This window comes from Entelurus aequoreus, linkage group LG11, assembly GCF_033978785.1.
Source record: "Entelurus aequoreus isolate RoL-2023_Sb linkage group LG11, RoL_Eaeq_v1.1, whole genome shotgun sequence".
Classification (NCBI taxonomy): Eukaryota; Metazoa; Chordata; class Actinopteri; order Syngnathiformes; family Syngnathidae; genus Entelurus; species Entelurus aequoreus.
In genome coordinates this window covers 5,394,688-5,409,515 of record NC_084741.1, presented here as the reverse complement: position 1 = coordinate 5,409,515, position 14,828 = coordinate 5,394,688, and the positions used below count along the sequence as shown (strand labels likewise).

At 38.2% G+C, this 14,828-nt stretch overlaps 1 protein-coding gene and 1 long non-coding RNA gene across 3 annotated transcripts in view; one reads left to right on the top strand and one right to left on the bottom strand.

Annotated features, from left to right (window-relative positions):
* Positions 1 to 694: 694 nt before the first annotated feature.
* LOC133659717 (free fatty acid receptor 2-like) lies at positions 695 to 14,132 on the bottom strand. The gene is made up of 2 exons (XM_062062348.1): positions 13,933 to 14,132; positions 695 to 2,190 (listed from the first exon to the last, which is right to left on the bottom strand). Exon 2 carries the CDS (start codon positions 2,065 to 2,067, stop codon positions 1,006 to 1,008), a length of 1,062 nt encoding a protein of 353 aa, XP_061918332.1. The 5' UTR covers positions 2,068 to 2,190; positions 13,933 to 14,132; the 3' UTR covers positions 695 to 1,005.
* LOC133659721 (uncharacterized) overlaps positions 4,209 to 14,828 on the top strand; it is a 50,191-nt gene continuing 39,571 nt past the window's right edge. For both annotated transcript variants that reach the window (XR_009827708.1, XR_009827707.1), the window contains exons 1-2: positions 4,209 to 4,318; positions 13,940 to 14,001. This is a non-coding gene — a long non-coding RNA (uncharacterized LOC133659721). The remainder of the gene's footprint in view (positions 4,319 to 13,939; positions 14,002 to 14,828) is intronic.

Here is a 14,828-nt window from a genome sequence, read left to right as displayed (position 1 = left end):
CTTTGTCGAAAAAACAGAAGCTAAAATGAAGAGTTAAATTAAAATTTATGTATTATTCTTTACAATAAAATAAAAAAATTTTACTTGAACATTGATTTAAATTGTCAGGAAAGAAGAGGAAGGAATTTAAAAGATAAAAAGGTATATGTGTTTAAAAATCCTAAAATCATTTTTTAAAGTTGTATTTTTTTCTCTAAAATTGTCTTTCTGAAAGTTATAAGAAGCAAAGTAAAAAAAATTATGAAATTATTTAAACAAGTGAAGACCAAGTCTTTTTCTTGGATTTTCAAATTCTATTTGAGTTTTGTCTCTCTTACAATTAAAATGTCGGGCAAAGTGAGACCAGCTTGCTAGTAAATAAATACAATTTAAAAAATAGAGGCAGCTCACTGGTAAGTGCTGCTATTTGAGCTATTTTCAGAACAGGCCAGCGGGCTACTCATCTGGTCCTTACGGGCTACCTGGTGCCCGCGGGCACCGCGTTGGTGACCCCTGGCATAGACTAATTAAGAGTCTTTGTTTGTTTACTTACTACTAAAAGACAAGTTGTCTAGTATGTTCACTATTTTATTTAAGGACTAAATGACAATAATGTTCACTAAGATTTGTTGTTCAAATAAAGACAATAATGACATTTTTTGTGGTCCCCTTTATTTAGAAAAGTATTGAAATACATTTTGGTACCGGTACCAAAATATTGGTATGGGGACAAGCCTACAATGTATCCAACAACAACAACAATATTAAGGCAGCATCCTCCTAACAGTGTTCAAATAAGACCCTCTTATTTACAGACTGAATGACGTTTAATGTCCTCTGATATTGGTTTTATTGTTTCCGTCCATCAGAATATTAATTACAAGCGCTGGCGTTGCTGCCGTGTCAACGTCAAAGTCGCAGGTTGTTTATGGTCCCGGCAGGAAGTGACACGCCGGGCAAGCCGGGCGCACGTGGGAAAACATCAACAGGACATTAATTTCCTGCGGGCCGCGGTAAAGAAATAAATCAGACGGCATTGATCTGCTCTTGTTTGCTCTCCTTATCTGGCTGGGCCCGCCCCCCGCAGGCCCGCGGGACGCCGCAGGGCAGGCACCTGCTCAGGCGACCTTTCACCCCCTGCATCACGCTGCCCACGGTGCGCCGCACGGCCGAGGACGAGAAGTAGAAGATGAGCGGGTCCAGGCAGGCGTTGAAGGTGCTGCACAGCAGGGCCTTGTCCCGCCACTCGGGGTTCTGCCAGGTGAGGAAGCCCACCACGTGGGACACGTTGTAGGGGCCGAAGCACACGGCGAACACCAGCAGCGTCCCCAGCGCCATGCCGATGGCCCGCAGGCGGCGCCGCCGGTCGATGTGCTGCAGCCTGGACAGGATGCGGATGAAGTTGATGTAGCAGAAGCTGCAGATGAGGAAGGGGATGCAGAAGAGCACCAGGCAGAGCTCCAGGCGCACGGGCAGCAGCACCTCCAGCTGGGCCGCGCTGAAGTTGTCGTAGCACACCTCCACGGTCTGTGGCGCCGACGTCGAGGCGTTGAGTCCGGCGGTGGCGTTCTCATGCTCCTCGTTGGCGCTCAGAGTGTCCTCCAGAAGGTCCTCCTTGGCGCCGATGATGGGCATGATGAAGACGATGCTGAGGTGGGTGAAGGAGAAGATCCAGAAGAAGACGCTGGCGGCGACGGCGTAGAGCGGCCGGCGCTTCAGGCTGTGCTGGATGGGGAAGGCCACGCCCAGGTAGCGCTCCACGCTGACGGCGGTGAGGAAGAAGGTGCTGTTGTAGATGGTCATGTAGAAGATGAAGCCCGACAGCGGGCAGAGCGGGTACGGCATGTCCCACAGCATGTTGTTCATCACCTCCTGCATCTTGAAGGGCAGGAAGAGCAGGAAGAGGAGGTCCGAGATGGTCAGGTTGAGGAGCAGGATGTCGATGGGCGTGGCCTTCTGCCTCACCTTCATGCTGAAGGTGTAGAAGGCCAGCACGTTGGCCGGGAAGCCCAGCACGAAGGTGATGACGTAGACCGACAGGCAGAGCTCGGTGCTGCACTCCTGCATGACGATCTCCTCCAGAGACATGGGGGAGCAGTCGGGGGTCCCTCCCCCCGGGAGGCTCTTGGCAGGTTCTCCGGGAAACAAAGGCGGGAAGACGTCGCGGTTTTCCCGTCGCTGACGGTTAGCTCATCTTTTCCTGCGGGAGAACTGAACACAGAACACCATTAACTCCGCGTTGTTTACAAACTTCCATCTCACAGTGTTTGGTACACACAAAACATGGCCGACCACTTTCATAAGTTTGTTATGCTAAAAGCTAAGCAGCGCAACGACATACGTTTGGGTAGAACTTTCCTCCAGAAGGTCTTATCTTTGTCCACGTGATGTCAGAGGACACAAAAATGGAGCTGTTTGGCCACAATACCCAGAAATATGTTTGGAGGAGAAAAGGTGAGGCCTTTAATCCCAGGAACACCACCCCTACCGTCAAGCATGGTGGTGGTAGTGTTATGCTCCGGGCCTGTTTTGCTGTCAAGGGAACTGCTGCTTTAAATGGGGCAATGAAAAATTAGGAATACCTCCAAATTTTTTACCATTCCTCTTGACAAAATTGGTGCAGTTCAGCTAAATGTGTTGCTTTTCTGACATGGACTTGTTTCTTCAGCATTGTCCACACGTTTAAGTCAGGACTTTGGGAAGGCCATTCTAAAACCTTCATTCTAGCCTGATTTAGCCATTCCTTTACCACTTTTGAGGTGTGTTTGGGGTCATTGTCCTGTTGGAACACCCAACTGCGTCCAAGACCCAACCTCCGGGCTGATGATTTTAGCTTGTCCTGAACAATTTGGAGCTAATCCTCCTTTTTCATTGTCCCATTGATGGTAGGAATGGTGTTCCTGGGATTAAAGGCCCCACCTTTTCTCCTCCAAACACATTGCTGGGTATTGTGGCCAAACAGCTCCATTTTTGTTTCATCTGACCACAGAACTTTCCTCCAGAAGGTCTTATCTATGTCCATGTGATATATATATATATATATATATATATATATATATATATATATATATATATATATATATATATATATATATATATATATATATATATATATATATATATATATATATATGTATATATATATGTATATATATATATATGTATATATATATATATATGCATATATATATATATATATATATATATATATATATATATATATATATATATATATATATATATATATATATATATATATATATATATATACAGACTGTCGAGTTTCAGATGAAAGTTCTCTTTTTCTGGCCATTTTGAGCGTTTAATTGACCCCACAAATGTGATGCTCCAGAAACTCCATCTGCTCAAAGGAAGGTCAGTTTTGTAGCTTCTGTAACGAGCTAAAGTGTTTTCAGATGTGTGAACATGATTGCACAAGGGTTTTCTAATCATCAATTAGCCTTCTGAGCCAATGAGCAAACACATTGTACCATTAGAACACTGGAGTGATAGTTGCTGGAAATGGGCCTCTATACACCTATGTAGATATTGCACCAAAAACCAGACATTTGCAGCTAGAATAGTCAGTTTAAAAAAAATTAATAAAATAAAGTAAGATAAATAGATTAAAAACATTTTCTTGAATAAAAAAGAAAGTAAAACAATATAAAAACAGTTACATAGAAACTAGTAATGAATGAAAATGAGTCAAATGAAGTGTTAAAGGTTAGTACTATTAGTGGAGCAGCAGCACGCACAATCATGTGTGCTTACGGACTGTATCCCTTGCAGACTGTATTGATATATAATGTAGGAAGCAGAATATTAATAACAGAAAGAAACAACCCTTTTGTGTGAATGAGTGTAAATGGGGGAGGGAGTTTTTTTTGCGTTGGTGCACTAATTGTAAGTGTATCTTGTGTTTTTTATGTTGATTTAATCAAAAAAATTAAAAATAAATAAACGATACCGATAATTTTAAAAAACGATACCGATAATTTCCGATATTACATTTTAAAGCATTTATCAGCCGATAATATCGGACATCTCTACTTTAAAGCATAACCAAGTGTTCTGTTACAACTAAAAGTTGTAAACTCTTGTTGTTGAAGTGTGTTGTGCTTATTGCTTGTTATTGAATGAACATTATTACATGTGTATTTGTCGCCGTCAAGTGGTCAGGGCAGGTACTACATCTTTCAGAAGTGCGTCCATTTCAATCCAACTTTATTGACCGGAAGTTGCATCAGCCAAGCAGAGACATCTACGGAGGACCACTTTATGCTGGTTCTTTTCCAAGAAATACTGCATATATCTTTTCGTTAAGGTTGCATCGCCGGTACGTATCATAAGTTGAACTTTGAAACTTGGTTTTTGTCTAAAATATTTCTCGCCAAATTCACGATTTGTGATGTATAATGAGATCTTTGTCATGCTCGTTAGCGATCATTTGCGATGTCATCTAAGATGGCGTCGTAGTACAAATGCACTTTTGTTTACCTTCTCATGCCTTGTAAGGTAGCATTACAGCATATATGTACACTGCAACAAGTGACATCTCAGTAAGATAAATATCTCAAATAAGGGTAATATTTGCTTATTTTCTGTCTGATAAGATCATTCTTCTCACTAAGCAGATTTTATGTTAGAGTGTTTTGCTCCTAAATTATCTCAGTAAGATATTACAGCTTGTTGCTGAGATTTGATGACCTATATTGAGTAAAACATGCTTGAAACTATTTTTGTCCAAATGTCCAAAACACACCCAGCAATGGTGCACAGGAAGGCGGGGAAGAAGAGGGGGAAAGGCGGCCAAAATGGTCAAATGTCCCAATTTTGTCCAAAATGCCTCCCCGGGGTTCCAGTCTCACGAGTCCCGCTGCCGGCCGCACATGTCCCGGGATGCAAAAAATGTCCATAACACACCCAGCCGAGTCCCACGGGGGATAAAAGTTGGAAAAGTCGGCAAAAGTCCCAAAAATGTTCAAAATACCTACCCAGGTTCAAGTCCCACATGGAGTCTTAAGACTTGTGGCACTTGAACCCGTGTGATTTTTCAACATTTGACCGAATTTTCTCACTTTTCTCCCCGCCTTCCCGTGGGACTTTGCTGGGCGCGTTTTGGACCTGTGGGACTCCAACCTGGGTAGGTATTTAGAACATTTTTGGGACTTTTGCAGACTTTTCCAACTTTTATCCCCCGTGGGACTCGGCTGGGTGTGTTATGGACATTTTGGGCATCCCGGGACTTGCGCGGCCATACATTGGATTTTATGTTAGAGTGTTTTAGTTGTTTTAAGTGTTTTGGTCCTAAATGATCTCAGTAAGATATTACAGTTTGTTGCTGAGATTTGATTTTTTTTGATTGATTGAGACTTTTATTAGTAGATAGATAGTACTTTATTGATTCCTTCAGGAGAGTTCCCTCAGGAAAATGTAACTGTACACACAAGCTAACTATATTATGTAGATTGCACAGTGAAGTACATATTCCGTACAATTGACCACTAAATGGTAACACCCGAATAAGTTTTTCAACTTAAGTTGGGGTCCACTTAAATTGATTCATGATACAGATACACTAACGTTCAAAAGTTTGGGGTCACCCAAACAATTTTGTGGAATAGCCTTCATTTCTAAGAACAAGAATAGACTATCGAGTTTCAGATGAAAGTTCTCTTTTTCTGGCCATTTTGAGCGTTTAATTGGCCTGATTTAGCCATTCCTTTGCCACTTTTGAAGTGTGTTTGGGGTCATTGTCCTGTTGGAACACCCAACTGCGCCCAAGACCCAACCTCCGGGCTGATGATTTTAGCTTGTCCTGAAGAATTTGGAGCTAATCCTCCTTTTTCATTGTCCCATTGATGGTAGGAATGGTGTTCCTGGGATTAAAGGCCCCACCTTTTCTCCTCCAAACACATTGCTGGGTATTGTGGCCAAACAGCTCCATTTTTGTTTCATCTGACCACAGAACTTTCCTCCAGAAGGTCTTATCTATGTCCATGTGATATATATATATATATATATATATATATATATATATATATATATATATATATATATATATATATATATATATATATATATACACACTACCGTTCAAAAGTTTGGGGTCACCCAAACAATTTTGTGGAATAGCCTTCATTTCTAAGAACAAGAATAGACTGTCGAGTTTCAGATGAAAGTTCTCTTTTTCTGGCCATTTTGAGCGTTTAATTGGCCCCACAAATGTGATGCTCCAGAAACTCAATCTGCTCAAAGAAAGGTCAGTTTTGTAGCTTCTGTAACGAGCTAAAGTGTTTTCAGATGTGTGAACATGATTGCACAAGGGTTTTCTAATCATCAATTAGCCTTCTGAGCCAATGAGCAAGCACATTGTACCATTAGAACACTGGAGTGATAGTTGCTGGAAATGGGCCTCTATACACCTATGTAGATATTGCACCAAAAACCAGACATTTGCAGCTCGAATAGTCATTTACCACATTAGCAATTTATAGAGTGTATTTCTTTAAAGTTAAGACTAGTTTAAAGTTATCTTCATTGAAAAGTACAGTGCTTTTCCTTCAAAAATAAGGACATTTCAATGTGACCCCCAAACTTTTGAACGGTAGTGTATATACTATCAGATATATACTATCATCATAATACAGTCATCACACAAGATAATCACATTGAGTTATTTACATGATTTACAATCCAGGGTGTGGAGGGGGTGGGGGGGTGGGGGTTAGGTTTGGTTGTTATCATCAGTCATCAACAATTGAGAACAGTGAAATTGATATTGGAACAGTGTAGGTCTGACTTGGTAGGATGAGCTATATTGAGTAAAACATGCTTGAAACTAGAATATCAAGTGTTGCAAAGCTGTGTCATCAACACTCACAAGTATAAAACTACTTTTTTTAAAGTAATCATTTCTTACTTCAAGCATGAAAAAAAAATCATAATGCCGAGCGCATATCATTATGTCAAGATAATGGCACTAGCATTTATTTAATTTCAGAATATTTTTCAACATATTGAACAAAAAGGTCTCTTTTTTTCTACCAAGAAAAGTGCACTTGTTATTAGTGAGAATATACTTATTTTAAGCTATTTTGGGGTTCATTGAGGTTTTGATTGATTGATTGATTGAGACTTTTATTAGTAGGTTGCACAGTGAAGTACATATTCCGTACAATTGACCACTAAATGGTAACACCCGAATAAGTTTTTCAACTTGTTTAAGTCGGGGTCCACTTAAATTGATTCATGATAGCTAATTTGACTTGTTTTGGAAAGTCTTGACAAGCCAAATTTTCTTGTTCTATTGGCAGATCATTTTGCTTAGTTCAAGTAAAATACCCCTCATTTTTGTATTTTCTTTTCTTGTTTTTGAACACTGACTTTTTGCAGTGTAAGGTAGCATTACAGCATATACATGAATACATTTGCATAACATATGTATATATTGACTGTATTGTTTGTCTTTTTATTTTCACCCTTTTGAATGTCAATAAACCTGCTGACTCTGGAGACCTCATCGGTCTCCAGAGTCATGACGTAAGAAAGGTGTTAAACAGCCCTTGCATCAGGCATGCAATTGTACGGAATATGTACTTCACTGTGCAACCTACTAATAAAAGTCTCATTTCAATCAATCAAAGTTTCATGTCTTTCTTTGAGCGATACACTGCAAAAAGTCAGTGTTCAAAAACAAGAAAAAGAATGACAAAAATGAGGGGTATTTTACTTGAACTAAGCAAAATTATCTGCCAATAGAACAAGAAAATTCGGCTTGTCAAGACTTTCCAAAACAAGTCAAATTAGCTAACCTCGATGAACCCGAAAATACCTTCAAATAAGTATATTCTCACTAATAACAAGTGCACTTTTCTTGGTAGAAAAAAGAGACCTTTTTGTTCAATATGTTGAAAAATATTCTGAAATTAAATAAATGCTAGTGCCATTATCTTGACATAATGATATGCGCTCGGCATTATGATTTTTTTTTTCATGCTTGAAGTAAGAAATGATTACTTTAAAAAAAGTAGTTTTATACTTGTGAGTGTTGATGACACAGCTTTGCAACAGTTGATATTCTAGTTTCAAGCATGTTTTACTCAATATAGCTCATCAAATCTCAGCAACAAGCTGAGATCCTTTAGGACCAAAACACTTAAAACAAGTAAAACACTCTAACATAAAATCTGCTTAGTGGGAAGAATTATCTTATCAGACAAAAAATAAGCAAATATCACCCTTATTTGAGATATTTCATCTTACTTAGATTACAGTTTTTGCAGTGTATTTCCCGCATCTACTTTGTTTTAGCAATCAAGAATATTTCAGTTGTTTTAAACCTTCTTTGTGGGGACATTGTTGATTGTCATGTCATGTTCGGATGTACATTGTCTTTGCTCCACAGTAAGTCTTTGCTGTCGTCCAGCATTCTGGTTTTTGTTTACTTTGTAGCCAGTTCAGTTTTAGTTTCATTCTGCATAGCCATCCCTAAGCTTCAATGCCTTTTCTTAGAGGCACTCACCTTTTGTTTATTTTTGGTTCAAGCATTAGATACCTTTTTACCTGCACACTGCCTCCCACTGTTTCCGACATCTACAAAGCAATTAGCTACCTGCTGCCACCTACTGATATGGAAGAGTATTACACGGTTACTCTGCCGAGCTCTAGACAGCACCGACACTCAACAACAACACATCATTTGCAGACTAGAATTACTGCTTTGCAAAACATATTTTTAACCCAAATAGGTGAAATTAGATCATCTCCCACGGCACACCAGACTGTATCTCACGGCATCAATCAAAAAAATGGCAGCTATGTAAAAATGTGTAGTTGGGTTTTCCGGGTAAATGTAGACTTCTATCAGTTCTGTAGAAATAGAATTGTTGCATGTTTTCCTCCTGATTAAAGACCATTTTGGAGAATAATAATAAAACGCGTGATTGTTATCGTCGCCACGTGCCGATGCTCGCCACTCCTGCCGCTTTGTTGATGTTTGGCATCAAAGTCGCGCCACACGTGAAGTGATGTCGTCTTTATTAACTTCTGTTCTGGTCGGAGGAACAAACATGATGACCCACTTTGATGTCATGTGTGCACACGCCAAACAACCAGCAGGAAACTGCAGCACGTGTTTTGCTTTAGTCATTTAGGGGCAGTGTTTTTCAACCACCGTGCCGCGGCACACGTGAGATACAGTCTGGTGTGCCGTGGGAGATTATCTAAGTTCACCTATTTGGGTTAAAAATAAGTTTTGCAAAGCAGTAATTCTAGTCTGCAAATGATGTGTTGTTGTTGAGTGTCGGTGCTGTCTAGAGCTCGGCAGAGTAACCGTGTAATACTCTTCCATATCAGTAGGTGGCAGCAGGTAGCTAATTGCTTTGTAGATGTCGGAAACAGCGGGAGGCACCGTGCAGGTAAAAAAATGATTAAACCAAAAAGTGAGTGTCCCTAAGAAAAGGCATTGAAGCTTAGGGAAGGCTATGCAGAACAAAACTACAACTGAACTGACTACAAAGTAAACAAAAACCAGAATGCTGGACGACAGCAAAGACTTACTGTGGAGCAAAGACAATGTACATCCGAACATGACTTGACAACCAACAATGTCCCCACAAAGAAGGATAAAAACAACTGAAATATTCTTGACTGTTAAAACAAAGTAGATGCAGGAAATATTGCTCAAAGGAAGACATGAAACTGCTACAGGAAAATACCCCAAAAAAATTGAAAAATCCACCAAAATAGGAGCGCAAGACAAGAACTAAAACATTAGAACTATAGTGATGCATGCTTGGTTATGCTTTAAAGTCATATCCAACAATTGCGACAACGACTTTTTACTGTCAACTGAGTTTAGTTTTTGAATGATTTCTGCTGGTGGTGTGCCTCCGCGTTTTTTCAACGCAAAAAATGTGCCTTGACTCAAAAAAGGTTGAAAAACACTGATTTAGGGCAGTAGTCCCCAACCACCGGGCCGCACAAGAAATTTTTTTATTTTTTTTAATGAAATCAACATAAAAAACACAATATATACATTATATATCAATATAGATCAATACAGTCTGCAGGGATACAGTCCGTAAGCACACATGATTGTATTTATTTATGTAAAAAAACAAAAACATTTTTTTTTTTTTTTTTAAATACACCCATCTCACCCCCCACCGGTCCGTGGGACAAATTTTCAAGCGTTGACCGGTCCGCAGCTATAAAAAGGTTGGGGACCACTGATTTAGGGGATTATTATTTTTTTTTTTTCAACTATTTTCACTCTCCTTCCTCCACATTTACCATTAATAAGTTGGGGAGTCTGATTAGATGCACTCTGCTTAGTAGGAGCTAAATTTATAGATAATGTATCATTTAGGATACAAACGTGATTGTTCCATGAATAAATTTTTTATTAATTTAATTAATTATAATTATTAACTGCATTCTTGTCATTTATTTTAGCACTTGTTCATGTTAAGACTCTTAATTTCGTATTTTTCTGAATTTTCTGTCAGATTTTCAGAAACTTTGTTGTAGAATTCAAAGTTTGAAACTTAGTGAATTATTAGTTTAATGTAATTTCGGTGCAATTCTTTCTTTATTATTATGGTTTCATTATATAAATCTCCATCTTTGACTTTATTTTGATCACAACAATCAAAAATACTCTCCATCTACCAAGGTAAATAAAAAAAACATGTGTTTCCGTAAAGGAGCAGGAAGAAGCGAAATGTTATAATATCCTGTCCCATCACTCTTAATATAATAATCTGATTCTTTATCAACAACAGAACACATGATGACTTTATATAACAATATTAATAATGATATATTATCATATAGCCCTCTGAGGCATTTCTGATTAAGGGCTTGATAAATAAACTTGGATTGATCATTTATTTACTTAGTTTATTATTTTTATTATTTAAACATGTCATTTTTAATCACTCTTCAAAAAACATGTTTATTATTATCCCCAATTTTCCTTTTTTTATTTTAATATTATGAAATAAAAAAATAAAATAAAAAAAATGTTTTTAGTGACATGAAATTTTAGGCCATTTCAACATAATTTTCATAAAATCCAATTAAATTGAAGTTTTGGCACCTTGGCCTTGTCAAGGTCTGTGATTTTATGTTACCCAATTTTAAAACTTTTTTTTATTTTACTATAATTAAAAGGAATGATGACAATATATTAAAAATAATGTAATTTATTGTGTTTCTTAATTACTGTAATATTATATATTTGCTTATACTTTCAAACATGTACCTTGCCACATAATTTGTCAACAATAGATAAATAAAAAGTTCTTTTTTTATCGAATGATACCCAATTTTAAAACCTGTTTTTTTATTATACTATAATTAAAAGTAATGATGACAATATATTGAAAATAATGTAATTTATTGTGTTTCTTATTTACTGCAATATTATGTATTTGTTTATTACTTTCAAACATGTACCTTGCCACAGAATGTCAATAATACATTTTAAAAACGTGTTTGTTTTTTTATCGAATGAAACCCAATTTTAAAACCTGGTTTTTTATTATACTATAATTGAAAGTAATGATGACAATATATTGAAAACAATGTAATTAGGGACCGCAATGTCCCTTTGGGACAGAGGACCCTATTGTAATTGTAAGGTTTTATTATTCTTTATTATACCGCCGCCTCTTTGAGCTGTAATTTGACCCCTTAACATGCTTCAAAACTCACCAAACTGGACACACACATCAGGACTGGCGAAAATGGCGATCTAATCAAAAAACCTAGCCCCAAAACTCAAAATTGCGCTCTAGCGCCCCCTAGGAAGACAACACAGACAAAACTGCCTGTAACTCCCACTAGGAATGTTGGAGAGACATGAAACAAAAACCTCTATGTAGGTCTCACTTAGATCTAGATTTCATACACTGACATCCTTCAGCAAAAATCCACAGGAAGTTTGCAATTCCCCCTTCAAAACAAAAGTTTTATAAAAACAGTCACTTTTGCCTCTTTGAGCTGTAATTTGACCCCCTTAACATGCTTCAAAACTCACCAAACTGGACACACACATCAGGACTGGCAAAAATTGCGATCTAATAAAAAAACCCAACCCCAAAACACAAAATTGCGCTCTAGCGCCCCCTAGGAAGAAAACACAGACAAAACTGCCTGTAACTCCCACTAGGAATGTTGGAGAGACATGAAACAAAAACCTCTATGTAGGTCTCACTTAGATCTAGATTTCATATATTGACAACCCCCAGCTAAAATCAACAGGAAGTTTGCAATTCCCCCTTCAAAACAAAAGTTTTATAAAAACAGTCACTTTTGCCTCTTTGAGCTGTAATTTGACCCCCTTAACATGCTTCAAAACTCACCAAACTGGACACACACATCAGGACTGGCGAAAATGGCGATCTAATCAAAAAACCTAGCCCCAAAACTCAAAATTGCGCTCTAGCGCCCCCTAGAAAGAAAACACAGACAAAACTGCCTGTAACTCCCACTAGGAATGTTGGAGAGACATGAAACAAAAACCTCTATGTAGGTCTCACTTAGATCTAGATTTCATATATTGACAACCCCCAGCTAAAATCAACAGGAAGTTTGCAATTCCCCCTTCAAAACAAAGGTTTTATAAAAACAGTCACTTTTGCCTCTTTGAGGTATAATTTGACCCTCTTAACATGCTTCAAAACTCACCAAACTGGACACACACATCAGGACTGGCAAAAATTGCGATCTAATAAAAAAAAAAAAAAACCCAAAACTCAAAATTGCGCTCTAGCGCCCCCTAGGAAGAAAACACAGACAAAACTGCCTGTAACTCCCACTAGGAATGTTGGAGAGACATGAAACAAAAACCTCTATGTAGGTCTCACTTAGATCTAGATTTCATACACTGACATCCTTCAGCAAAAATCCACAGGAAGTTTGCAATTCCCCCTTCAAAACAAAAGTTTTATAAAAACAGTCACTTTTGCCTCTTTGAGCTGTAATTTGACCCTCTTAACATGCTTCAAAACTCACCAAACTGGACACACACATCAGGACTGGCAGAAATTGCGATCTAATAAAAAAAACCCAACCCCAAAACTCAAAATTGCGCCCTTGCGCCCCCTAGGAAGAAAATACAGACAAAACTGCTCCTAGGTAGAAAACACAGACAAAACTGCCTGTAACTTCCAATAGGAATGTCGTAGAGACATGAAACAAAAACCTCTATGTAGGTCTCACTTAGACCTACATTTCATATATTGACAACCCTCAGCTAAAATCAACAGGAAGTTTGCAATTCCCCCTTCAAAACAAAAGTTTTGTAAAAAACGTTCACCTTTTTTCAAAAATTATCTCCTCTGAGCGCGTTTGTCGTGTCGGCTTCAAACTAGCACAGGAGAGAGATCGAACCCTTCTGATTAAAAGTTGACGAAAGAGTTTTAATTACTACTCCGGTTTGGATTTTATGTGCCGTCAAAGTCGGTCCCGTCCATCGCTGCTTGCAGCTTTAATTTATTGTGTTTCTTATTTACTGTAATATTACATTTAGGTATGCGGTCAGGTGCAAGCCTGACTCAGGGAGGAGGACGCCCCTGCCATGCAGAGTCCCCAGGGATTGTACCAACTAGTCCTTTCAACAAATTCTGTATTTGCTTATACTTTCAGACATGCCACTGAATTTATCAATAATAAATTAAAAAAAACTTGTTTAGTTTTTTTATAGAATGATCAAATACTGGCAAAAACATCAAATTAGACTTCACTGAATCATTGACGACTAACCGGTGTCATAATTAATATTTAGCATGCCAACTTTAATACTAGTTGTTGTTTAAATATCCCAGTGTTATTAGCCGCAACATTTCATGAAGTCTTTTTCAATCAAATACTTTTATTGTTCATACTAGACAATGAGACACAAGACAAAGAAATATGGATGTAAACATGTGAGTGTCTTACCTTGCAGGTAAGCCAGAAGCAATAAAAGATCCTTGAACAGCCTCCAGAGGAATTCCCCTCCAGCCACTGGTGAGTTTTGAGTATTTTAATGTCTTCCTCTTGGTGGATGGTGCCTCTGCTCTCCACCTGTGCACACTTCCTGTCCCAGGCAGCCACCTTGGCCCGCCCTCACAGGTGATTGCTCAGCTGGCTTTATTGGATCTCTGTCATCCACTCGCTCCTACTTACATGGACGTCCAAACATCCACAGCGGATAACAGCAGTTATTATAGCGCTGCAATTTATCTCCTCCCCCCCCCCCCGACTGCCTACTCCTGTCGCCCCCGGCAACGGGCAAAAGTCTGGGACAGTCAGATGCGGGTTATTAAATCCTGTTTAGTTATCTGCGTTTCTACATGGATGCTTTCTGTTGTGAGATGGAGACAAACTGTGTGGTTAACCAAACAGCAGCCCGGTGTTTGCTCACTCATGGTTTTGTTCTAACGTGGACTAGGACTTAACTTCTGTGGGCTAAAGTCCACCAGGTGCTACCGTAACATACATCACACACTTCATATTCTTCTCCGTTATTGAAGAGTTTCCTGTACAACAATATGGTCTCACATACCAATATTTTAAATACCAAAATACATACATACACACACACACATATATATATATATATATATATATATATATATATATATATATATATATATATATATATACCTGTATATGTATGTATGTATGTATGTATGTATATATATATATACAGTATATAAATATAATACATATATATTGATTTATTATGAAAGAGAGGTTAACAAGTTAAAAGGTGTTTAATGATAATACAAGCATGTTTAACATTCCTTTCTTTCATGAAAACACGAATATAAGTTGGTATGATTGTGATGACT

Coding starts and splice junctions, on each gene's coding strand:
- LOC133659717 (XM_062062348.1), bottom strand. CDS start 2,067: ATGTCTCTGGAGGAGATCGTCATGCAGGAGTGCAGCACCGAGCTCTGC.